Source organism: Sus scrofa, chromosome Y, assembly GCF_054392235.1.
Source record: "Sus scrofa isolate SSC_HxYL_T2T_F1_AM1 chromosome Y, Sscrofa_HxYL_maternal_Yorkshire_Landrace_v2.0, whole genome shotgun sequence".
Classification (NCBI taxonomy): domain Eukaryota; kingdom Metazoa; phylum Chordata; class Mammalia; order Artiodactyla; family Suidae; genus Sus; species Sus scrofa.
In genome coordinates this window covers 3,702,478-3,726,129 of record NC_139402.1, presented here as the reverse complement: position 1 = coordinate 3,726,129, position 23,652 = coordinate 3,702,478, and the positions used below count along the sequence as shown (strand labels likewise).

Here is a 23,652-nt window from a genome sequence, read left to right as displayed (position 1 = left end):
GCAGAGGGTGGCTGTCCCCACTGGGAAGTGGGGCCCAGGTCTGCATCCTCAGAATCGGGGCTTTGGCCAACAGAACACGGCTGCCTGTTTTTTAGTGCCTTTTGAATGTCTATTAGCATGGTTACTTGCTTTGTTATTCTCACAATCTTCTGAGAGTAGGAGGGAATCGAAGGCTGACTCACTTAACCCGCCTCCTCCTCCTCGTCCTGCCACAATCCGAATCCTAAGACATGCTGGTTGTTATACGTCATGATGGTTTGGGCTCTTTTGTTACGCGGCACAGCTCACGGATACACCTCTTTCCTCTCGGCCATCCCACACAAATGAATCACATCACCCCAGTGGTAACGACCCAGTGACCTTCTCAGCTCACCTCTTCTCCCCACCGCCACGGTCTACACCCTAATTTAGCTCCCCATCCTGTCCAGTCTGGGAACAAAAAGGGCCTCAGGGCTGATCTTCATGATGCTCAGCTGGTCCTCTGATCCACGCATCACAGAGTGGAAATCGAGGCAGCCTCTTTCTAATTAAGCTTATAAAAAGTGAAGACACACCCACGGTTCACGAACCATATCTGGCCAGTCTCCAGTGTAGCCTCCACCCGCCCCCCATCACACGCCACAAACGACTGGTGTTCCTGGGGACACACCCAGCCTGACCCAGCTCAGCATCTCTCTCTGCTGTCCTGGCTGCACCCCCCACTCATCCTTTAGCCCCTGCCTTCAAGACGGTCCTTCCAAGAGCAGACTTATTGCCTCTAGCCTGGTCCAGGATGGGTCCCTCTGTCCCACCGTGGGACCTCATCAAACGGAGTGTCAGACCTGGATTCTTGCCTTGGGTGCACCCCTCCTTCCCCACCTGCTGCCTCTGAGAAGAAAAGCATCTGTGCCATTCGCAGGAAGGCCCACAGCCTGGGGACCCTCAGGGTGGGAAAGGCCCCCCCATCCCTTTCTTCTCCTGAAGCATCAGTGGCTCCTGCAAGCCTCACAGTCAGGCAGGCAGAAACGCTGCATCGCCAAGAGGCTGGACCCCATCTTTCCAGCGACACAGGATGAAAGCCCACCTTCCCCTCCTTGGCCTGCGATGGGGCCGGCAGTGCCCTCTGGGGGCTTCTGCAGGGCTGGATGCCACGACAACCCCTCTCCTCTGCTTCGTGGCTGCCTGGCAGCAGTGGTCAGTGACAGACACCACTGGTGAGACAGTGGCAGGTCCAAGAGCCCCAGCCCTGCTCTCAGAGCCCCCAGGCATCTTCCAGCCTTGGGATAGTCCTGGACTCTCCTCCACTGACCCCCACGGAAGGAGCCCCAACCTGCAGAATGGATGCATTTGTCGGGAGCTTCCTAAGCAGCCTAGCAAGAGTGGACCTTCATGGAGGTCCTTGGGTTGACATGATAACACGTCTACACTGCCGCTGCCACGGTGACATGGAGAGCTCCTCCTAGAAGGGGTCGGGCGGGCTGCCCTGGGCGTTACCTTGTGGGTTCCCGTACGTGGAGTAGTCGCCCCCACCTGGAAGGGCAGAAGCACACCATCATGAGTTTATTCGGAAGAGCTGGTCCGTTACCTTCTGCAGCCAGACACATGGCACGCCGGGGACGCGGCCACGAGCAGGGCAGACGAAAACCTCTGTGCCCACGAGCTGACCTCCCGGCAGGGAGGTGGGCATGGGCAGTGCTGAGAGGCAGGTGCGGGTGCTACGTCTAAGGGGGCAGTAGGACAGGTGACGAGGGCAGAAGGGATGTGGCTCTCACCTCAGGGCTCAGGGGATATGCACATGTGCACACACATGCAACACACACACACATGTCCACACACAATATGCACACGTGTGACACGTGTCCACGCACACACACATGCAACACATGCTCACACCCACACACATGCAACACACATGCACCCACGCCCACAATGTGCGTGCACACGCAACATGCAAGCATCTGCCCATACCCACACATATGCACACACGTGCAACACACACACCAGCGTACACATCCATGCACACCCGTGCAATTTATGCACAGCCCACAATATGCATCCAAGTGCAACATACAAGCAGATGCCCATGTCCACACAACCACACACACGTACAAACATGCATCTAGGCATCCACGTGGACATGGACACAGACACGTACACACTTCTCCACACACACATGCACAATACACAACCACATGTGTACACATGAACATGCAAGAGCCACACACAGATACACACGTGCACACATCCACACGCACACCACAAGCAAAGGCACATGCACACATGCATGGATGCACAAGGCAAGGCACATGCATACACTTGTGAGCTCATGTCTGCTTGTTTACAAACGTGTGCACGAGTGTACACCCAGCCATGCGCCTGTGTGCACAGGCAGGCACGTGCATCTATACACACGTATGCACACAGTAACGTGTGGAAGCAGGCTTTCATTCCTGAAAGGATTTCAATTTGCCCCCATGCAAAACCCATCCCCGAGCCTCGGTGACACCTGAGGACAGAAATTAGGGACCCAAGCGGCCGGGGAACTGCGGCGCAGGACCCACAGGACACGCCTCCCAGCAGTGCCTCCACGGGTGTTAAGTTCTCTAGAAGGACAATTTGTCCTCATGCAGCCTCTAAGAAACAACTGCGTTACCGTAATTACTCCCATGGGAGCCAGGTCTGTACCGCCCTCCTCCTGCAGGACAGAGAAGCCACAGGAAACGCAAGATCAGCCTCAGGACATCTCAGCAACATGTCCAAACGCAGCGCCACCAGGAATGTGGGCACCCCACCCCGCAGAGGCCGTGGAAGCCTGCAAAGACCGCATCCACTGTCCCCCAGCTGAGGGAAGGGGCAGGGGCACCCCAGGGCGTCCCCTGACCACGCAGAGCTGGGGCAAGTGCCTGCAGAGCCAGCACGGTCTGCTAACTCAGGCAGGAGAGGACACTGAAGCCGCATTACCAAAGCGGGAGCTCGCCCGAAGCTGGTCCAAACCCGCTTCCCGTTCAGTCAGGGAAAGCCCAGCCCCTGAGGAGAAGCCCACAGAAATGAAGATAATGAACAGGCATCTCAGCTAATGAGAAATAAAGCAGGAGTTCCCGCGTGGTGCAGTGGGCTAAGAATCTGACTGCAGAGGCTTGGGTCACGGCGGGAGGGGGGATTTGATCCCTGGCCTGGTGCAGGGGTTAAAGGATCCGGCGTTGCCCCAGCTGTGGCTCAGATTCAGTTCCTAGCCCAGAAACTTCCACGTGCTGTAGGTGAGGCCACATAAAAAAAAGTATTTTCTGTCTTTGTAGGGCTGCACCTGCAGCATATGGAAGTTCCCAGGCTAGGTAGGGGGTGACTTGGAGCTGCAGCTGCTGGTCTACACCATAGCCACAGCAACGTGGGATCCTTAACCCACTGAGAGAGCCCAGGAATTGAACCTGAGTCCTCGTGGATACTAGCTGGCTTCTTAACCTACTGAGCCACCGTGGGGACTCCCCACATAACACTTTTTAAAAAGAAATAAGATTTCCTTCTTACGTCTAAAGAGCAATTTTTAAACACAGCTTTAGGATGAAAACAAGACACATGGTGCTAAGTTGATTCATTTTGAAGCAAAATAGCTTACGTGGTATTATTTAAATATCGAGGGGGCATTTAATAAAAAGGCCTCTTTTTTAATAAATTCACTTTATTACATTCGTTTCCTCTGAGCCACAAGGTCCCATTGTGGCTCAGAGGAAACAAATCTGACCAGTGTCCATGAGGATGCAGGTTCGATCCCTGGCCTACGCTCAGTGGGTTAAGGATCCAGAGTTGCTGTGAGCTGTAGTGTAACTTGCAGATGCGGCTCAGATCCTGTGTTGCTGTGGCTGTGGTATAGACCTGTGGCTGTGGTGTAGACCAGTGGCTACAGCTCCGATTGGATCCCTAGCCTGGGACCCTCCATGTACCTTGGGTGTGGTCCTAAAAAAAAGACAAAAAATAAAATAAAAGTAAAAGTCCTCTTTCGAGGGGACACAGGTTTTTATGCACCAAATTATGTTGCCATGAAATTATATATTGAAGCGCTGGCCCCCAGGTCTCAGAATGTAACTGTGTTAGGAGACGGGTCTTTCAAGAGGGGATGAATGCAGGTAGCTGAGGTCACGAGGGGGATCCTGATCCCCCAGGACGGGGGTCCTTAGACGAAGAGGAGGTCAGGACCCAGACACACACAGAGGGATGACCTGTGAGGACACAGGGAGGAGACGGCCGTCGAGCCGCCCAGGAGAGAGGCCTCGGGAGGGACCCGCCCTGCCCGCCCCGGGGGCTCAGGCGCCAGCCTCCAGGACCGGGAGGAATCACGCCTGGTGTGGAAGCCACCCCGTCTGGGGTATTCGCTGCGTGGTCCCGAGCTGACTCATGCAGCGCGTGTTAGGGAAACCAGCCGCTGACAGCCAGCCCTTGGAAAGATGCGTCGTAAAACATTTTCTCCACTTTACAAGGAGCAGACAGCCCTCGGGCACAGCCGCCGGGCAGGCAGAGATTAGCCCTGTGCCTCCTTCCTAAGGAAGGATCACGCCAAACACGTCGTGCCGTCAGCAGGGAGAAGCTGGCTGCCTCCGCCAGCCTCTGCGTGACCCCAAACCTCACTGCTAAGCTCAGAGCCGACTCACAGCCTCACCCAGGTGGACCCAGACCACACATGGGTGTGTCTTTTCCAAAGCCTGCCGTGCAAATAGACGCGGCACAATCCCACACTCTGCCGTGGCCCCTGCATGAAATAGAGGAACCTCAAGCCAAAGGACAGCTGGCCAGGAGTGCCCTTTGTGGCGCAGCGGAAACGAATCTGTCTAGGAACCGTGAGGTTGTGGGTTCGCTCCCTGGCCTCGCTCAGTGGGTTAAGGATCTGGCGTTGCCGTGAGCTGTGGTGTAGGTCGCAGATGCGGCTTGGATCCCTTGTGGCTGTGTCTGTGGTGTAGGCTGGCAGGTGCAGCTCCGATGTGACCTCTAGCCTGGGAACGTCCATATGCCACAGGTGTGGCCCTAAAAAGCAAAAACAAAAAGCAAAAAAAACCCCAAAAAACAAGGGATAGTTGGTCACCCCACGGAAGGTGTTCAAAACTTGACAAATGGCAAACGGAAAAAGAAGAACACTCTGCATATGCGTGGATGGATTGGCGGGGGGGGGGGGACAAAAGCGCCAAACTTCCAGTTACAAAATGATGATGTCCTGGGCACGGCCTGTCTGGCACGGGGCTCAATGTTAATAACACTGGGATGTTTGAAAGTTGCTAAGAGAGTCGATCTTAAAAGGTCTCATCTCGGAGTTCCCTGGTGGCCCAGGGGTTAAGCACTTGGCATTATGGAGTTCCCTTTGCAGCTCAGCAGGTTAAGAACCGGTCATAGTGTCCACGAGGATGCAGACCCCTGGCCCCACTCCGTGGGTTAAGGATTTGGTGTCGATGCAAGGACAGCATAGGTCGCAGATGCGGCTTGGATCCAGTGCTGCTTTGGCTGTGGTGTAGACCGGCAGCTGCAGCTCCGATTCGACCCCTAGCCTGGGAACTTCCATATGCCGCAGGTGCAGACATAAAAAAAATAAAATAAAATAAAGATTCCAAGATCCACGGATGGCTTTGAGAAAAGCTGGGTCTAGACAGCAAGCTGTTTATCGCTGCTGTGGAAGGTTCTTTTCCTTCTTGGCAGAATCCACTATCCTAACAAAGAACCCAAATTCCTGGGGTGAGCCTCGTAGCCCATTGCTCTGTTTCTTGTTACCTGGACACAAGTATGTAGGAAGTCCCTGCCCTCCTGGAGGACAGAGTGAGGCCCAGCAGAGGGTCAGCAGCCAGGGCTCAGAAGAGAAGCAGCAGCACAGAGACCTCCAACACCCGAGACCCCAGCAGGACGACACGAGGGAGAAGAAATCTGGCACCCGGACGAGTTCCCGTGGTGGCTCAGCGTGTGAAGAACCCGACACAGTGGCCGTGGGGATGCAGGTTCGATCCCTGGCCTCGCTCAGTGGGTTAAGGTCCGGTGTGGCTGTGGCTGTGGCTGTGGCTGTGGCATAGACCTGCAGCTGCAGCTCCGATTCCACCCCTAACCGGGGAACTTCCCTATGCCTTGGGTTCGGCCCTAACAAGAAAAAAACCTGGGAGCCCCAGAAATGCCCCCCCAGCTCCACCACCCCCACGAGCCCCGGTGCTGGGTGTACCGGATGGGTTTCCGTAGCCGCTGTGACTGGGGTGGTAGCCGCCGCCGCCGCCGCCGCCGCCACCGCCTCCTGCGGGAGAGAAGATGGGTGTGAGAGGCTCTGAGCCGTGGAGTTTGGGTTCCAGCCGGTGTCCGCCCAGGGACGTGGGCCATGGCACAAAGCCAGGCCTGAGAGTCACCCCAAAGAGAGCCCCGTGGGGCAAAGATCGGGGCCTGGGGGATGCTCAGAGGAGGCTCCCCACCAAAGTCACGGCTTCGGGGCGGGAAAGCTCAGCCACCGGGAGCCCGAAGAAAGTCCTGTGCCTTCAGAAAACACGCACGCCCCCGAGGGCTCCGAGTAAATGCTGACTCGTCCCCGCTGCAGACACCCAGGTAGGGTCACCTAAGCAAGAAGGATGACGACACGCAATCCCCACCGTAAACATTCTTTTCTTTTCTTTTTCCATTGTTTGTGTATTTTGTGATGCATTTATTTGTTTTTATTAAAGGATAACTGATTTTCAATGTTATCATCAATGTTCTTTTGAGTGTGTGTGTCTTTTTAGGGCTGCACCTGCGGCATATAGAGGTTCCCAGGCCAGGGGTCGAACCGGAGCTGTAGCTGCCGGCCTGCGCCACAGTCAGAGCAACGTGGAATCCGAACCACATCTGCAACCTACACCACAGCTCATGGCAACGCCGGATCCTTCACCCACTGAGCGAGGCCAGGGATCGAACCGTGAGCTCATGGTTCCTAGCTGGATTCATTTCCACTGCACCATGAGGGGAACTCCTGGTCGATGTTCTTCATTAAACATTCAGCAAGAGTTCCCTGTGGCTCAGAGGGTGAAGGATTTGGCGTCGTCACTGCTGTGGCTCGCGTGACAGGTGGGGCACGGGTTCAATCCCTAGATCGGGATCTTATGCATGCCATGGGTGCTGCCAAAAAACGAACAAATAAAAAAACAGAGGGCAGGCACTTTTCCTTTTCCCTGATGGTTATTGCCGTCCCTTGAAGACCAATTGTGTCTTCAAGGTCTTTAAGCCTCACAGAAGAGTCAGACGGGGAGAGACAAACATCCCATGAAATCAGTTCTACGTGGAATCTTAAAAAGAAACAAAGGATGCACAGGAACTGATTCATAGAACAGAAACAGACTCACAGACTGATAAACTTAGAGTCAACAAAGGGGACAGGTGGGGGCAGGGAAGGACGGGGAAGGGGGGGTGGGGTTGGCAGGTGCACCCTGAGGTCTATGGAGTGGCGGGCCAATGAGCAGCACAGGGAGCGCTCCCCAGGATTCTCTGCTCATCTCTGTGGGAAAAGAAGCTGACATGGGTCCCTGAGTCCCTTTGTTGCCCAGCAGAAAGGATCACACCTCCACCTCAATAAGCCTTGAAAAAAATGAAAGAAAATCAGAGAAAAGATGAGTGGACGCCACACGCTTGCCTGGGTGATGACTCTTTCCCCGGGGAAGGAGTGGGGGCCAAGCCTCCGAGCTCTTCCCCAACGAAAGTCGCAGGACGAAAGACGCCAGAAACCTCAACTGCTGGAAAACAAAGCCCCGCGGTCTCCCCTCCCCTCCGGCGCCCAGGCACGGGGGCACCTCCCGCACCCCGGTCTGCACGGCTCCGTGCAGAGCAGAGCGTGTCTGCAGCTGGTCACACGCCAATTAGATGGGGGACACCCCACAAGTTTCAGAATAGCTATACGTGTGTGTGCAAACATATATATGCACATATAGAGATTGACTGATGTGTAGTGATACATATACACACAGAGAAAAGTTTGTGTGTATATATAAAGGGATATAAACATATAAAGCATATACATCTAGAAAGCTATGGATATGAACACACGTAAAGCTAATTATTCATACACATGTATAGAGAGATGCACATACAATTACATATATACACACGCACACAGAGAAGCCTCTATGTGTATATGTATAAAGGGATATAAACATATAAAGATCTATACACATACATCAAGATAGGAACACATATAAAGGTATTTATATACACACATGTATAGATAGATAAACATGTAATGATATATCCACACACAGAAGTATATGTGTGTAAATACATGGAGGCGTATATTTTTATATAATAATTTTATGTGTAAATACATGCAGGCGTATATTTTTATATAATAATTTTATGTGTAAATACATGCAGGTATATATTTTTATATAATAATTTTATGTGTAAATACAGAAAGGTATATATTTTTATATAATAATTTTATGTGTAAATACATGCAGGCATATATTTTTATATAACAATTTTATGTGTAAATACAGAAAGGTATACATTTAAGATATACAATACCTATATAAAGATGTAGACATGAACACATATCAATGTATTTATACACACACATATCTAGATAGAGACACAATGATACATACACAGAAAGAGGTGTGTGTGTGTGTGTGTATAAAGGTATATTTGAAGGTACATAAACCTATGAGGATACATAACATACATAAAGATATAGATATGCGCACATATAAAGGTGTTTACTCATGTAACTATCTACTTATATAAAGATATAAATACACATATAAAGAGCTACGTACACACACATATGGAGTTATACACGTCTGTGCCTCTATGAAGCTAGAAGACACACGTACACATGCATATCAAAAGGTATACACCTTATGTAATTTTATAAAAATGTTCTCATGTGTTTTAGATTTTATACACGTGGACAAACACATGGATTAACATGCATAAACCTACAGAAAGCTGTGTGTACCCAAGCATACGTAAAAAGATATGTATAGAAACACACACAGGCATTCCCGTCGTGGCACAGTGGTTAATGAATCCGACTAGGAACCATGAGGTTGCGGGTTCGATCCCTGGCCTTGCTCAGTGGGTTAAGGATCCGGCGTTGCCGGGAGCTGTGGTGTAGGTTGTGGATGCGGCTTGGATCCTGAGTTGTGGTGGCTGTGGTGTAGGCCGGTGGCTACAGCTCCGATTCGACCCCTAGCCTGGGAACCTCCATATGCCGCGGGTGCAGCCCTAAAAAAGGCGAAAAGACAAAAAAAAAAAAAAAAAGAAAGAAACACACACGTATACACAAAGGATGTATATGTGTGTCCATACATTTATAAAGGTACACGTATGCATAGGTATATACACACACTATGAAAGTACCATGCATCATGCTATCTACATATATAGAGAGAAAGATACCTGCGGGTGTGTTTGTATAAATACATAATATGTACATACTTGTGTGAGGCTATATGGATAAACTATATATACACAAATACAAAGATACAGAGAGGAGACTAGATTTGTAAGTGTTGTCGCTCCCAAAAAAGAAACAGTAATTAGGAGACAAGACAGAGTCAGTAGCAAAGGCCACAGTGGGAGTCACACTGCCAGGGAGAAGCGCCTCGGCTAAGCGTCTGGACCTGTGACACCCCCCTCATCTTATACGGCCACTGTATCACCGTGAAAATGCATTTGAGAAATGCTTCCCCCACAGAGCTGCACCTGCAAAGGACAGTACAGACCCAGTATCTACGTAAAGATGCACAGGTACAGCCTTGCCTCTTTGGTGACCATACGTTTTTCAAAGTCTGTGAGGCGTGTGCTGAAATTGGGTTGTGATGATGGCTGTGCAACTACAAATATTATAAAATGTAAAACAACTAAAAACAGGAGTTGTCTCGGAGGCTCAGCGGAAACGAACCTAACGCGTATCCATGAGGACACGGGTTCAATCGCTGGCCTCGCCCCGTGGGTGAAGGATCCGGCGTTGCCATGAGCCATGGTGCCGGTCTCAGCGGCAGCTCCAATTCACTACCCCTAGCCCGGGAACTTCCCCCTGCCGCAGGTCCCTCCATAAAAAGACATAAAATAAAAATAAAGGCTTTCAAACGTGATGACTAAAAAAGAGGCACAGGTCTGTAAAGCCACATAAAGATGTCCACGTGTAAAGGAACTGGTGTACACAGATTCTCACACACACACACACACACACACACATGCACACACACGTGTATAGAGACCACACTAGCTTCTAAATGGAACTGGACTCTGTCCCACGGCACCTTCATCCACCTGACAAGCCCTGGGTGGACAGACACAGGGACCCCCCCATCCCGTGCAGGGCTGAGGGGCGAGCCTGCACCCCAGTTTCCACGCAGGGCCACAGCCTCTCCCAGACCCTGTCCCGTCAGGTCACAGACGCCCCCATGTACCTGCAGGCGGCCTGGGCCTGGGCGGGTATCGGCCGTCATTGAGGTCCCTGTCATTCAGGAAACCTGCGGACAGAGCACAGGACATCCCAAGACGCTGAGCTGAGGGCCCCCTTTACACCCCAGCCTGTGGGAAGGGGCACGGGGACAGCCTATGACAGTGGGGTCCTGGAGAGGTGCCGGGGGCCAGACGCCAGGGGTCTGCGGGGAAGCCACCAGCCCGGGAAGGGCCATCGGTGAGACAGACCCCAGGCCACCTGAGCGTTTAGAGGAACTGCCGGCCGGGGAGGAAGGAAGCCCGGCCCTTCCGCTCTCGGACCCCCAGGCGCTCCAGCCTCAGCTCCACCCCCCACTGCCAGACGCTCTCCAGCCTGAGTGGGGCCCCCATTTTCCACACCACGCTTTGCTCCTCCCATGTGCTGGAGTTCCCTCTGTGGGGCAGGGGGTTAAGAATCTGACTGCAGTGGCTGGGGTAGCTGCAGAGGTGCAGGTTTGATCCCCAAGCCCTCACGATGGCTTAAAGGATCCAGCGTTGCCGCAGCTGCACCTCGGGTTCAGTCCCCAGCCCAGGAACTTCCATAGGTCTCGGGTGTGGCCATAATAAAAAACGTAAGATGCAGAAGGCAGGCAGGGGTCCTTCTGCTTTCTCTCAGCCAGGATCACCGCCTTGGCGAGGCCTTCCCAGAGCCGCGGGGACCCCCAGGGAAGGGGTGTCATGGCGTGTCCTGCCCCCCAACACACGTTTGAGGCAGAACACACGGCAGCATCTTCAGGAAGATAGATGAAGGCTTTGGAGAGCTTGAGAGATGCCTTTTGCTGTGTTGAAAGACACCTCTTGGAGTTCCCGTCATGGCTCCGTGGTAACGAACCTGACTAGTCTTCATGAGGACGTGGGTTCGATTCCTGGCCTTGCTCAGTGGGTGAAGGATCCGACGTTGCTGTGAGCTGTGGTGCAGGTCACAGACTCGGCTTGGATTCTGTGTTGCTGTGGCTGTGGTGTAGACCAGCGGCTGCAGCTCCGATTCAACCCTTAGCCTGGGATCCTCCATATGCTGCAGGTGTGACCCTAAAATGATACAAACAAACAAATAAAGGCGTATGTCCTGAAACACCTTGGCACAGAGGACAGCTTTACGAGGGCCACTTAGGAACATCTTAGGGACACTGGAAAACACAAGACCAGAGCCTTTGGGGGGGGACTGTTGCAGCTTTCAAGCCAAGCCCAGAGTGGAGGGTTTGTGCCCCCCAGTGAAGGGACTTGGCACGACCCTTCTGTGGCCAAAATCGGCTAAGGATTTGATCTATACAGCATCTCCCCTGGGCCCTGTGCAGAAATTCCTGCCCACCTGTGTGGACCTTTCATTCTAAACAAGGAAAGAAATCCAACACCTTCGCACGGCATTGCGTGTTGCAAAGCGTACCGTCATCTCGGGCTGCAGGGCCGAGGAACACAGGGAAAGGACCAGGGTTTAGGAGCCGGGGATCAGGGGTCGGGTCTCAGAGACGGAGACACCGCCCCTGAGCTGGAACCCGCACGGGGGAAACGGCGCTTGGCTTTTTCTGAAGCTTGTCCGCTGGGACACAGCCCAGCGTGTTGTGCACCCCAGGACTTCAAGGTTGGAGCGAAATCTCAAGAGGCTCGGCAGCAGCAGCAGAAACTCCCTGTTGCCACAGGAGCTGGGAATCTGGAGAGCCCAGCAGAGGTCAGCATGCCCCAGCGCCCACCTGTCTGCCCATGTGTCTGCCGGCATCTTGGACCTCCTGCGTTTGTCCCCTGGTCGCAAGGCAGCTTCCCTTCCCCAGAGGTCCTCTCCGTGGTGCGTGAATTCCCAACACCTCACTCAACCGTCACAGCAGGAACTCGGGCGCTGTGGCCCCCACCGGCTCTCACAAAGGGAACCAACACTCCACAGAAGACCCAGATGGAAACAGCACTCCAGGAGACAGAGGCTCCCCTTCCTTGGTAACGGCGGCAAATGTCTTCGGAGCCCACTGCGTTCTTTTTTTCTTCTTATGGCCACACCCGAGGCCTATGGAGGGTCCCAGGCTAGGGGTCGAACAGAGCCACACCTGCGACCTGCATCACAGCTGACGGCAACGCCAGATCCCTGAGCGAGGCCAGGGATTGCACCTGCACCCTCGTGGACGCTAGTCGGATTCCTAACCCCCTGAGCCACAAAGGCAACGCCTCCACTGCATCTTGTCTTCAGCCTCAAACAAAACCAAACAAAATGTGTCCTCTGTGAAGCGACCCCACCCAGGGGCTGCTGAGGAGCAGAAAGACTCCTGGTCAAAGACCCTCTGTATTTCCTCCCCTCTCCCCCAAGGACACGGGTCCGTGGAGCCCCTCCCACGATTCCCGAGAGCATCGCCATACCCAGGACTCACCTCCGCTGTTGTCATAGGAGCCAGGCTGCGGGTGAACAGGGGGCTTTGGCCTTGGGTAGGGGTAGACATCTGTTGGAAAACAGCAAGATGCTTTTAGGAAAAGAATGACTTCTTCTGTCACCACGCCATGAGAGGCCGACATACAACATGACATTCCGGCTTATTTGTATTTGCTCTTTACCGCATCCACAAATGCTCAAAATCCCTAAGCCTAAATAAAGCGTTCAAAGCCACCTGGAACAGACTCACAGACAGAGAAGAACAAGCTTATAGTTCCCAAAGGGGACAGGTGGGGGATGGGCTGGGGGTGTGGGGTTGGCAGGTGCACCCTGAGGTCTGTGGAATGACGGGCCAACGGGGGACCTGCTGTCCAGCACAGGGAACCCTCCCTACTATTCTGTAACAACCCCTATGGGAAAAGACTCTGAAAAACACTGTTTTCTAAAGGGATTAGAGGCTTAAATAGGAATGATCCAGTGACAGAGCCAATCAAAGAGAATGATGGCAATCCATGCACCCCCATGTTCACAGCAGCACAAGTCCCAGAAGCCAAGGAAACAACCCAAGTGTCCATCAGCAGATGAATGGATACAGAAGATATGGTCCATAGACACAATGGAATATTACTCTGCCACGAAAAAGAATGAAGTCATGCCATTTGCAACAATGTGGATGCACCTAGAGATTCTTATACTAACTGAAGGAAGTCAGAAAGAGAAAGACAAATACCATATGAGAGCACCTATACGCGGAATCGGAATATGTGGAATCTGAAAAAAGGATACACATAACCTTCTCTGCAGATCAGAAACAGACTCACAGACTTTGAAGACAAACTTATGGTGACCAAGGGGGAGGACAGGTGGGGGTATGGGATTGGCACAAGCACGCTGAGGTCTATGGAATGACGGGCCCACAGGAGACTCTACCCCATCGTCTGTGATCGTCTATGTGGGAAAAAGAATCTGAGAAAGAATGGATGTGATTACGCTGTGATGATGCTTGTACACCTACAAATATAATGAAATTCCTTGAATTAAAAAAAAATTCTAGGAGTTCCCGTCGTGGCGCAGTGGTGAACGAATCCGACTGGGAACCATGAGGTTGCGGGTTCGGTCCCTGCCCTTGCTCAGTGGGTTAAGGATCCGGCGTTGCCGTGAGCTGTGCTGTAGGTCGCAGACGTGGCTTGGATCCCGCGATGCTGTGGCTCTGGCGTAGGCCAGTGGCTACAGCTCCGATTGGACCCCTAGCCTGGGAACCTCCATATGCCACGGGAGTGGCCCTAGAAAAGGCAAAAAAGACAAAAAAAAAAAATTCTGAAAACAGTGGATGCGTGGAGAGGGATCACTGAGCCACTTTGTGGTCCAGCACAAATGATCACGACCTAGGAAATCAACTCTGTTACCATAAAAATTAAAAAAAAAAAAATTAAAGCTGAGTCTGAGCTTGAAAACAAAGGCTGGAAAGCAACCCGCTTGGGAACACGGCAGCTGCCGGAGCCCTGAGTCACAAGGGGTTACTTCCCAGGCCTGGGGCTTGCCCCCCGCCCCACCCCCCACTCCCCAGGATGGGTGAGTCGCTCTGGTCCAGTGACTCATCTTGCAGGAGGCCTGGCATCGAAATGCCCTGGAGCCGCAGAGGAAAGAAGCCCTTGGGCACCTGTTTAAGGCACGTGCTCCCAAACAGTCTGCAGGGAGGAAACTTCTCACGGGGCATTTCCACCCTCACCTCCTAGAGGAACAGGGCTCCATCGGACAGTAACTTGTTAGAAAGGCTGGGAGGAGTATTTGCAAGAAAGGAAAGCTGGGATGTTGCAACTGAAGGAAACAAAATGAAACATATTGACTTCATCATCCTCCAAGGATGGCTGTTAGTGTCCTGTGTTGCTGTTCAAGGCAACAGCTTCTTACAACCTCACTTCTGACTATCAAGACACCCCCACCCGCCAAGGAGATGAGCTTCCACCCATCGCAAGGCTTCCAGAAAGCTTCCGAAAGCCCTTGCCTGGGTCAGCATCACCGGGCACGTCTGCCTGGTCCGATTTTAGGTCTTTAGAGTTGTTGGATTGCTTGGAACTTTATGGACTATTGGCCAATAGATATATATATATTTTTTTCTTTTTAGGGCTGCACCTGCGGCATATGGAAGTTTCCGGGCTGTGGGATGAATCCAAGCTGCCGCTGCCACAGCAACACCGGATCTGAGATGCATCTGTGACCTGCACCACAGCTTGCAGCAACGCCGGATCCTGAACCCACTGTGCGAGGTCAGGGATCGAACCTGCACCCTCATAGACGCTCAGTCGGATTCTTAACCTGTTGCGCCACAACAGGAACTTCATTCTCCCACCTTTTTTTTAAAAAAAGAAATTTATGGGAGCAGTGCGTGCCAAGTTTTTTTAAACAACAAGAAACAGGATAGGACTTCCTATCGTGGCACAGTGGAAATGAATCCAGCAAGGAACCATGAGGTTGTGGGTTCCATCCCTGTCCTTGCTCAGTGGGTTAAGGATCTGGCGTTGCTGCGAGCTGTGGTGTAGGTCGCAGATGTGGCTCAGATCCGGCATTGCTGTGGCTGTGGTGTAGGCCAGCAGCTATAGCTCCAATTCGACCCCTAGCCTGGGAACCTCCATGTGCTGCCGGTGCAGCCCTAAAAACACAAACAAACAAAAACCCCCAAAAAACACAAAACACAAAGAAACAGGATAAAGGATATCACATGCACAGTGCAAGTGGGCTTTCTGGCATGGGACGTTATCAGAAATGCTGGAAACAGTGAGAAAAATAGTTTGTCCTCTAGCCTGATTAAAATGCCATCGCAATAATGTACCAGCTACACAATACAGAGTATTGTGTGAGTGTCTGAGCAACGAGGAAATAAAATAATTGGCATCGATGCACCTGCTCCCAGAGGAAAACTCTTAGTTGGAAAGAAAAAAAAAATAAAGAGGGAGGTTTCATCAGAACCAATTTTGAAAGGAGTGAGCATTCTTACCTCCGCCGTTGCCAGGATGTCCAGGCCGGGGGGGATAGGGCGGCTTCGGCCTTGGGTAGATGTCTGTGTTTGGAAGAGAAAAACGTCCCTCCATGAGAAGCAGCCTCCAAAACAAAACCATCACTGCGATGGTAGGTTTCCCATCTTATTCACAGATGCTGGTCACAGGGTTACAGGGGACGACCGACCCGCTAAAAATCACTTTGCAGCTAGAAATAAAGCCTCAGTCACAAGGACCTCCTGTGTAGCAAGCAGAGGGCACTCTACTCAAGAGAGTGTAAAAACCTATATGGGAAAAGAGTCTGAAAAGGAAGGGGTGTGTGTGTGCGTGTGTGTATGCACCACTGTTTCACTTTGCCGTACGCCTGAAATCAACACAACTTTGCAAGTCAGCCCTACTCTGATAAATTCTTTTTAAAAAACTCAAAACTTAGGCGTTTCCATTGTGGCTCACTGATAATGAACCTGACTGGGATCCATGAGGATGGGCTCCCTCAGCGGGTTAAGGATCCGGCATCGCCGTGAGCTTCGGTGTAGGTCACAGATGGGGTTTGGATCCCGAGTTGCTGTGGCTGTGACATAGGCTGGCAGCTGTAGTTCTGATTTGACCCCTAGCTTGGGAGCCTCCATATGCCCGCAGGCGTGGCCCTAAAATGCAACAAACAAACAAACAAACAACCTCCCCCCCAAAAAAAAAACAAAAACAAAAAAACCTCTATCACAATAAGGCACCATGTCCAAAATACAGAGTATTGTCTGAGTCTCTGAGCAACGAGGAAATACAAAAATTGGCATCGATGCACCTGCTCCCAGAGGAAAACTCTTTTAGTTAAATAAGTAAGTAAATAAATAAAGGAAGAGGGAGATGTTGAAATGAGTGAGCACTCTTACCTCCGCTGTTGCCAGGATGCCCCGGCTGGGGGGGATAGGGCGGCTTCGGCTTTGGGTAGATGTCTGTGTTTGGAAGAGAAAAACGTCCCTCCATGAGAAGCAGCCTCCAAAACAAAACCATCATTGCGATGGTAGGTTTCCCATTTTATTCACAGATGCTGGTCACAGGGTTACAGGGGACGACCGACCCGCTAAAAATCACTTTGCAGCTAGAAATAAAGCCTCGGTCGCAAGGACCTCCTGTATAGCAAGCACAGGGCACTCTATTCAAGAGAGTGTAAAACCTATATGGGAAAAGAGTCTGAAAAGGAAGGGGTGTGTGTGTGCGTGTGTGTATGCACCACTGTTTCACTTTGCCGTACGCCTGAAATCAACACAACTTTGCAAGTCAGCCCTACGCCAATAAAGTTTTTCTAAAAAGTCAAAATTTAGAACTTAAAGAAAAAAATACACACACACAACCATTTTTTCCTTGACGGTTCTTTTGTTGACACTGCTATGCAATGCCATTTGATTCTCGTTAGTATTTCTCTCCATCTTTCCCCAAACATTATTTTCACCTTGTTTTGTAGCCTATAACTAATTTAAAAGTGCTTTTTCTAACCCTTGTCTTTTAACAGTCACTAAATCATTTTACCTCGACCGTAATTAGTGGTACGTTATCCCAACTAGTGTATTTTTTCCCCTTGTTTTCTTTTTTAAAAAGTGGTTTCCCTTATTTAGCGAATCAAAATTACTGTATTCTGCGTCTAATCAAGTTTCTTTTATTCTTCATTTGTCTCTGCTTACCTAAGTGTATTTTTTTATCAACTCTATTCTTCCTTTAATCAGGTTTGTTCTTCATTTTTTTCTATTTCCACAATCAAGTGTACTTTACTCTTCATTTCATCAGCTTTATTCTTCATGTAATCAGGTTTATTTTATTCTTTATTTTTCTCTGTTTAATTAATCAACTTTATTGTTCATTTAAACAAATGTACCTCAGCCACTATGGACAACAGTATGGAGGTACCTTAGAAAACTATGCATAGAACTACCAAAGGACCCAGAAACCCCACTCTTGGGCATATACCCAAACAAAACGTTCCTTGAAAAACACACATGCACCTGCATGTTCACTGCAGCCCTATTCACAATAGCCAAGACATGGAAACAACCCAAATGTCCATTAACAGATGATTGGATGAAGAAGATACGGTCCATATACACAATGGAATACTACTCAGCCATAAAAAAGAACAAAATAATGCCATTTGCAGCAACAGGGATGGAACTAGAGACTCTCATACTAAGTGAAGTCAGTCAGAAAGAGAAAGACAGATACCATATGATATCAGTTGTATCTGGAGTCTAATATATGGCACAAATGAACCTTTCCACAGAAAAGAAAATCATGGACTTGGAGAACAGACTTGTGGTTGCCAAGAGGGAGAGGGAGGGGGAGGGACTGGGAATTGGAGATTAATAGATGCAAATGATTGCCTTTGGACCAGAGAAGCAATGCGATCCTGCTGCATGGCCCTGGGAACTATATCTGGTCACTTATGATGAAGCAGGATGGAGGATAATGTGAGAAAAAGAATGTATACGTGTATGTGTGACTGGGTCACCTTGCTGTACAGTAGAAAATGGACAGAACACTGTAAATCAGCTCTCATGGAAAAAATAAAAATCATTATACAAAAATAAAAAATAAAAAAATGTACCTTCATCTTCATTTAATCAAGTTTACTTTATTCTTCATTGTTCTCTCCTGAACAAAGGCAGGAATTACATACAATAAACTTGAGTGTGTGTGTTTCTCCTGGAATGCATGTGTTCAGGTCTCTCGGGTCTTAAGGGAGTAGACTTGCTGGGTTATCAGGAAATTCTGTATGTAAACGTTCAGAGGAACCGCCAGACTGCGTTCCGCTGTGTCTCCATCCCTCCCATCCCCTCCAGTGACACACGAAGGGTCCCACAGGTGTCTGTATCCCTGCCAACACTTGTTATCTTCCACTGTTTGCTTCTAGCCGGCGCAGGAGGAATGCTGCCTCGCAGTGACCTTGTTTGCATTTCCGCAAGGACCAGGCTCCCTTTACCACCTGCCCATCCTTGGCCTGCTCCAGGAACCTCTAAACACCCTCGGGCATCCCTTCAAATACACCAGCTCCCGGCTACAGCCTCACTTTTGCCCGGGCAGGTATCGCCACTCACCTGAGCTCGGCTTCTTGGTGGGCTCTGGGGACAAAAAGAAAACAGAACATTCAATAAGCAGCCAGGATTGGTGTGCAGCGCCGAGAAAGCATCGTTCATGCCCTAATTAAAAAATGAAGGCGTTCCTTTGAGGCGCAACAGGTTAAGGATGTGGTGTTTGTCACTGCAGCCGCTCAGGTGGTGGCTGTGGCGCGGGTTCGATCCCTGGCCCAGCACCATGCTGCAGGCATGGCAAAAAGAAAAGAAAATTTCAAGGCACAAATACGTGATAGGAGCACATCTCCATTGTGTATTCAGGGGCAAAAAAGGACCAAAACTCCCTTAACAGGTATGCCCCCTGGTGTCCCCTGCAGCTATGCGGGGAATTAGGGTGTGAGGGGCAGAGAGTTCCTGAGTGGTCCGTTCAGCTCATTAGGAAATAAGTTTCAGCAAAGCCTTGCAGGAGGCAGTGGAGCGAGGTTTGGGACACAGGCCAGGTGATCGACTTGGGAGAGAGCAGCCAGGACAGGTGGTGGCCATAAAAGCCACCTGGGTTATGCTCAGAGCCCTGGCGGGGGGCCAACAGACCTGGGACGCAAGACTGAGCCCGCACCTGAGCATCCGTAGGATGGGGGGTTAGGGTCCATCTCCAGCAACGGGAGCTCTCAGGGCCCGGAGTTCGCAATCCTGACCCCACCCAAGCAACGCACAGCAGTTCCCGCCTCCCCCCGGCGCCCCCCTCCGCCCCCCGCAGACACGCGAGCACCTACCGGGGTCGTCGAGAGCATCAGCCAAATCAAAGTCGCCTTGACCTGTGGGAACACGCAGCGTGTCAGTCGCAGCAAGGTGGCTTGGTCCGAGCCCCTGGCGCCTGCGTCCACCCCCTGCCCTTTGCCCCGGCTGCCCTGACGTTGCCCCGCCTCAGGGCAAAGGTCAAGGCCACCCACTTGAACTCAGCAGGGGCCAATCAACGCCCACAGCCCGCCCCCAGACACACCCTCCCCGTTGCTTCGGCAAACCAACCTCTTGGCATTCCCGGCAAGCCGACGCCCCTGCCCAAAAAGATCTCGGAAGGAAAATGCCTGCATCTCTGTATTTTTTTATTTTATGGAAGCATCGCTGATTTACATATGGTGTGAGCCGCAGGTGTGCAGCAAAGGGATTCGGTTACACGTACCCATTTTTTTCAGGTCCTTTTCTTGCATAGGTTATTAAAAGATATCACAAAGAGTTCCCTGTGCAGTAAGTCCTTGATAATTTTATATATAAGAGTGTATATCTGGGAAGTTCCCCTCGTGGCTCAGTGGTTAGCGAATCCGACTAGGAACCATGAGGTTGCGGGTTCGATCCCCGGCCTCGCTCAGCTGGTTAAGGATCCGACATTGCCGTGAACTGTGGTGTAGATTGCAGATGAGGCTCGGATCCCGTGTTGCTGTGGCTCTGGTGTAGGCTGGTGGCTACAGCTCTGATTCGACCCCTAGCCTGAGAACCTCCATATGCCGCGGGAGTAGCCCAAGAAATGGCAAAAAAGACCAAAAAAAAGAGTGTATATCTGCTAACTCCAGACTCCTAACTGATCCCCTCTCCCCCTCGGCAAGCACAGGTCTGATCTCTACGGCTGTGAGTCGTTTCTGTTCTGCAGACCGGCTCATTTGTGCCCTATGTTAGATTCCGCCTGTGAGTGAGCTCACGTTTGCCTTTCTCGGTCTGATTCCCCTCACTTAGTGTGAGCATCTCCAGGGCCACCCATGTGGCTGCGGGCGCCATCGTTTCCGTATTTTTTCCGGCATCCCCGTCTTCAAGAGGAGGGAGAAGATCCTACGGTCTCTGCGGCCACAGCAACATGCGTAGATGTGTTGAGAAGCCAGGGAGCCCACGCATTCTGCAAACGTCTATGAGGGATGGTTCTGCGGGGCACACTGTTGGGTGCTGAGGATATGACCTTGAAGGACCCGAACGCCGCCTCCTGGTTCTTTAGGGACGAGACACACGTGAATACCCTTAAAGGTGGGGACAGGGTGCAGCGGGGAGCACAGGGCAGGGGCGGCAGGTCTATCTCTTGTGTGAGCAGACCTGGAGGTCTGCCTGGAGGAGGTGCCATGGGAGCCATTTGAAGATGGTTTCCTTACCTGGAGGCGTGAATGCAAATTGGGTTGAGGACCAGACCCAAACTGGCCGCTCCCTCTCTGTGACATCCTGCCAGCCTTTCCCAAACATTTCAAACCAGGTCCCCCCCTCCCAGTGCTCAGAAATTCTGCCAACCCGGGCACGTTTTTCCTTTATTATTTATTTATTTTTTTCTGCTCTTTAGGGCCGCACCCGTGGCATATGGAGGTTCCCAGGCTAGGGGTCGAATGGGAGCTACAGCCGCCGGCCTACACCACAGCCACAGCAACGCCGGATCCGAGCCACATCTGTGACATACACCACAGCTCACAGCAACGCCGAGTCCTTGACGCACTGAGCGAGGCCAGGGATCGAACCTGCGTCCTCACAGATGCTAGCTGGGTTCTTAACCTGCTGGGCCACCACGGGAACTCCCTGAAAATACTATAAGGAAGTCTGGGATCTGGAGGGGGGTTGAGTCTGTTTTCCTGTTTTTTACTGGTTCTACCCAGGGAAAGGGAGTTGGGGGGGGTTGGGAGTGACGGCTTTGGGGGTGACGAGAATGTTTGGGAATCTATGGTGGTGATGGTTATACCACCTTGTGAATATGCTGCAAAAAAAATCTCTAAACCATTAGCTTTCAAAGGTTAACAGGTGACCTTTAGAAAGAGGAATCAGGCAGGCACCTGCTGTGTGTCGAGTCCCAGTGCAAGCATCTTCAGGCCACATGGGGAGGCTGGCGTCCCCACCCTGCACGTGCCCCAGCCGAGGGACCTGGGTTTCCGGGAGCTTAAGGGCAACATCAGGTGTTGCACCTGGATCCCCCAGGAGCCCCCATCCCAGCCCGGGTACCAGAAGGATGCTGGGCAGGAATGGGGGACTCTGTGACCCTAGACCCTGGGGGTCTCCCCACCCCAAGTGGGCCTGGAGGTAGGTTGGACCCGTCTTGCCTGGGCTCTGAGAAGCCACACGGCAGCCTCTGAGGCTGCTGATCAGGGCACTCAGCCCCCAGCGGGTCCATCCTTCTTTGGGGAAGAAGCTGGCCCCTCTGTGCTCTGAGGCATCATCCAGGACCAGGGGACGGGACCAGCAGTGGCACATAGAATCCGAGGACACCCTCCCAGGGGTGTGGCCGACCCTCGGACCCGTTCAGAGGGACGGACACGGGTACAGCCCCAACCCTGTCCTCATAGCAGCTGCAGAATTTGCCTTCCAATCGCCTCCGGGGTGATTTATAGATGACGCAGGGGCCGCCCCAGGAGGTCCAGGGTCCCGACCACACCCAACAATCTCCTCCAACCAGCGCGTCTGCTCCCCCCTCTGAGATGATCAAAGCCTCCGTAATCTGTCTCCTCTCGGCCTCTCCCACATCCCTTGCCCCAGGGGTGGGCGGCACTTGGGCCCCATCCCCAGGGATGAGGGAGCCCTGCCAGGCCTGCCCCCAGCCCGTTAAGAGCTCCCGTCCCTTTCCGGAAGCCTCCTTCCGTGCAGAGAGGCTTCTGATGCATGAGGACAGGTCACAAAGGAAGCTGACCCCGGCTGTCACCGGTGGGGCACTCCTGGTGGCTCCCGAGCGTGACTCAGAGCAGAAGGCTGCCCCTCCTCCACCCCGGCGCGGACACCATCCAGTGCAGCGGGCGAGGCTGGCATGGCCTGGGCCCCCTCTGCTTGCCAGGGGCGTTTCTGCTAAAACAGCGGAAGCCCCTCGGGCTTCACGTCCTGGCCCCTCCGGGAACAGTCTGGCTGGGAACACCACTCGGATTGAAGATGCTGGTTGACGGGGTTCCGTCTCAGGGGACATGGAGGGGACCTTGCAGCTCTCAGGACAAGTTGCTTCCATGAGCTTTATGTTCCACCCAGAGGGAAACCGAGCACGGCCCTGTGGGGCTCCTGGACGCAAAAGCCTACGTACCCTCTTGCTTGTCGGGAAACGGGCCTCATTTATTCAGCCTCCCAGATGTTTCCCGGAGTGCAGACAGCGGCTAATCGGGAAAGGGAGGGGACGCCGAGACCAGAGAGGGGCCGTCAAGACACAACCCTGCACAAATCAACTCTACTTTTTTAAAAAATCAACCATACTTTTATGCAAACGCTTGCACTTGGCGTGGATACGCCATGAGATCCTGCTGCGCGGCACAGGGACCTGCTTCCAGTCCCTGAGGATAGAACACGATGGAGGATAAGGTGAGAACGAGAATATATATCGCTCTGACGGGGTCGCTATGCGGTGCAGTCGAAACTGACAACACTGCCAAGCAAGCATAATGGAAAGAATAAAAATCCAAAAAATAAATAATCCCCTCTTTTAAAAAAAAAATCAACGATAATTTTCAAAAAAACTATACAAAAGGAAAAAGAAAAAGAAACAACCTTGCAGCCTGGGGGCAGGTCCTGGTTCCTCCTTGAGGGATACACAGAACAATAATCTGATTTTTTCCAAAGAACTGAAGCCGCCATCAAATGCAAGTATTTTTTTTTTTGTCTTTTGTCTTTTTAGGGCCAAACCCGTGGCATATGGAGGTTCCCAAGCTAGGGGTCGAATCAGAGCTACAGCTGCAGGTCTACACCACAGCCACAACCACAGCAACGCCAGACCCAAGCCGCGTCTGTGACCTAAACCACAGGTCATGGCAACACCGGATCCTTAACCCATGGAGCGAGGCCAGGGATCGAACCCGCAACCTCATGGTTCCTAGTCGGATTCATTTCCGCCGCGTCACGACGGGAACTC

At 51.9% G+C, this 23,652-nt stretch overlaps 1 protein-coding gene across 4 annotated transcripts in view; it reads right to left on the bottom strand.

The window, feature by feature from the left end:
• The window catches only part of LOC102166402 (Xg glycoprotein (Xg blood group)), a 39,854-nt gene that overhangs the window by 8,632 nt on the left and 7,570 nt on the right, over window positions 1–23,652 (bottom strand). Inside the window, exons 2-10 of one of the 4 annotated variants that reach the window (XM_085009070.1) lie at window positions 19,586–19,627; window positions 18,837–18,860; window positions 16,641–16,703; window positions 15,750–15,812; window positions 12,756–12,824; window positions 10,371–10,433; window positions 6,164–6,232; window positions 2,633–2,674; window positions 1,474–1,509 (exon numbers count right to left, since the gene is read on the bottom strand). In XM_085009070.1, coding sequence (XP_084865196.1) covers window positions 1,474–1,509; window positions 2,633–2,674; window positions 6,164–6,232; window positions 10,371–10,433; window positions 12,756–12,824; window positions 15,750–15,812; window positions 16,641–16,703; window positions 18,837–18,860; window positions 19,586–19,627 — 471 coding nt within the window. Of the gene's footprint in view, window positions 1–1,473; window positions 1,510–2,632; window positions 3,900–6,163; window positions 6,233–6,589; window positions 6,710–9,191; window positions 10,434–12,437; window positions 12,825–15,749; window positions 15,813–16,640; window positions 16,704–18,836; window positions 18,861–19,585; window positions 19,628–23,652 lie in introns of those variants that run through there. The other 3 variants (XM_085009071.1, XR_014836206.1, XR_014836205.1) reach the window with 3 other exon arrangements.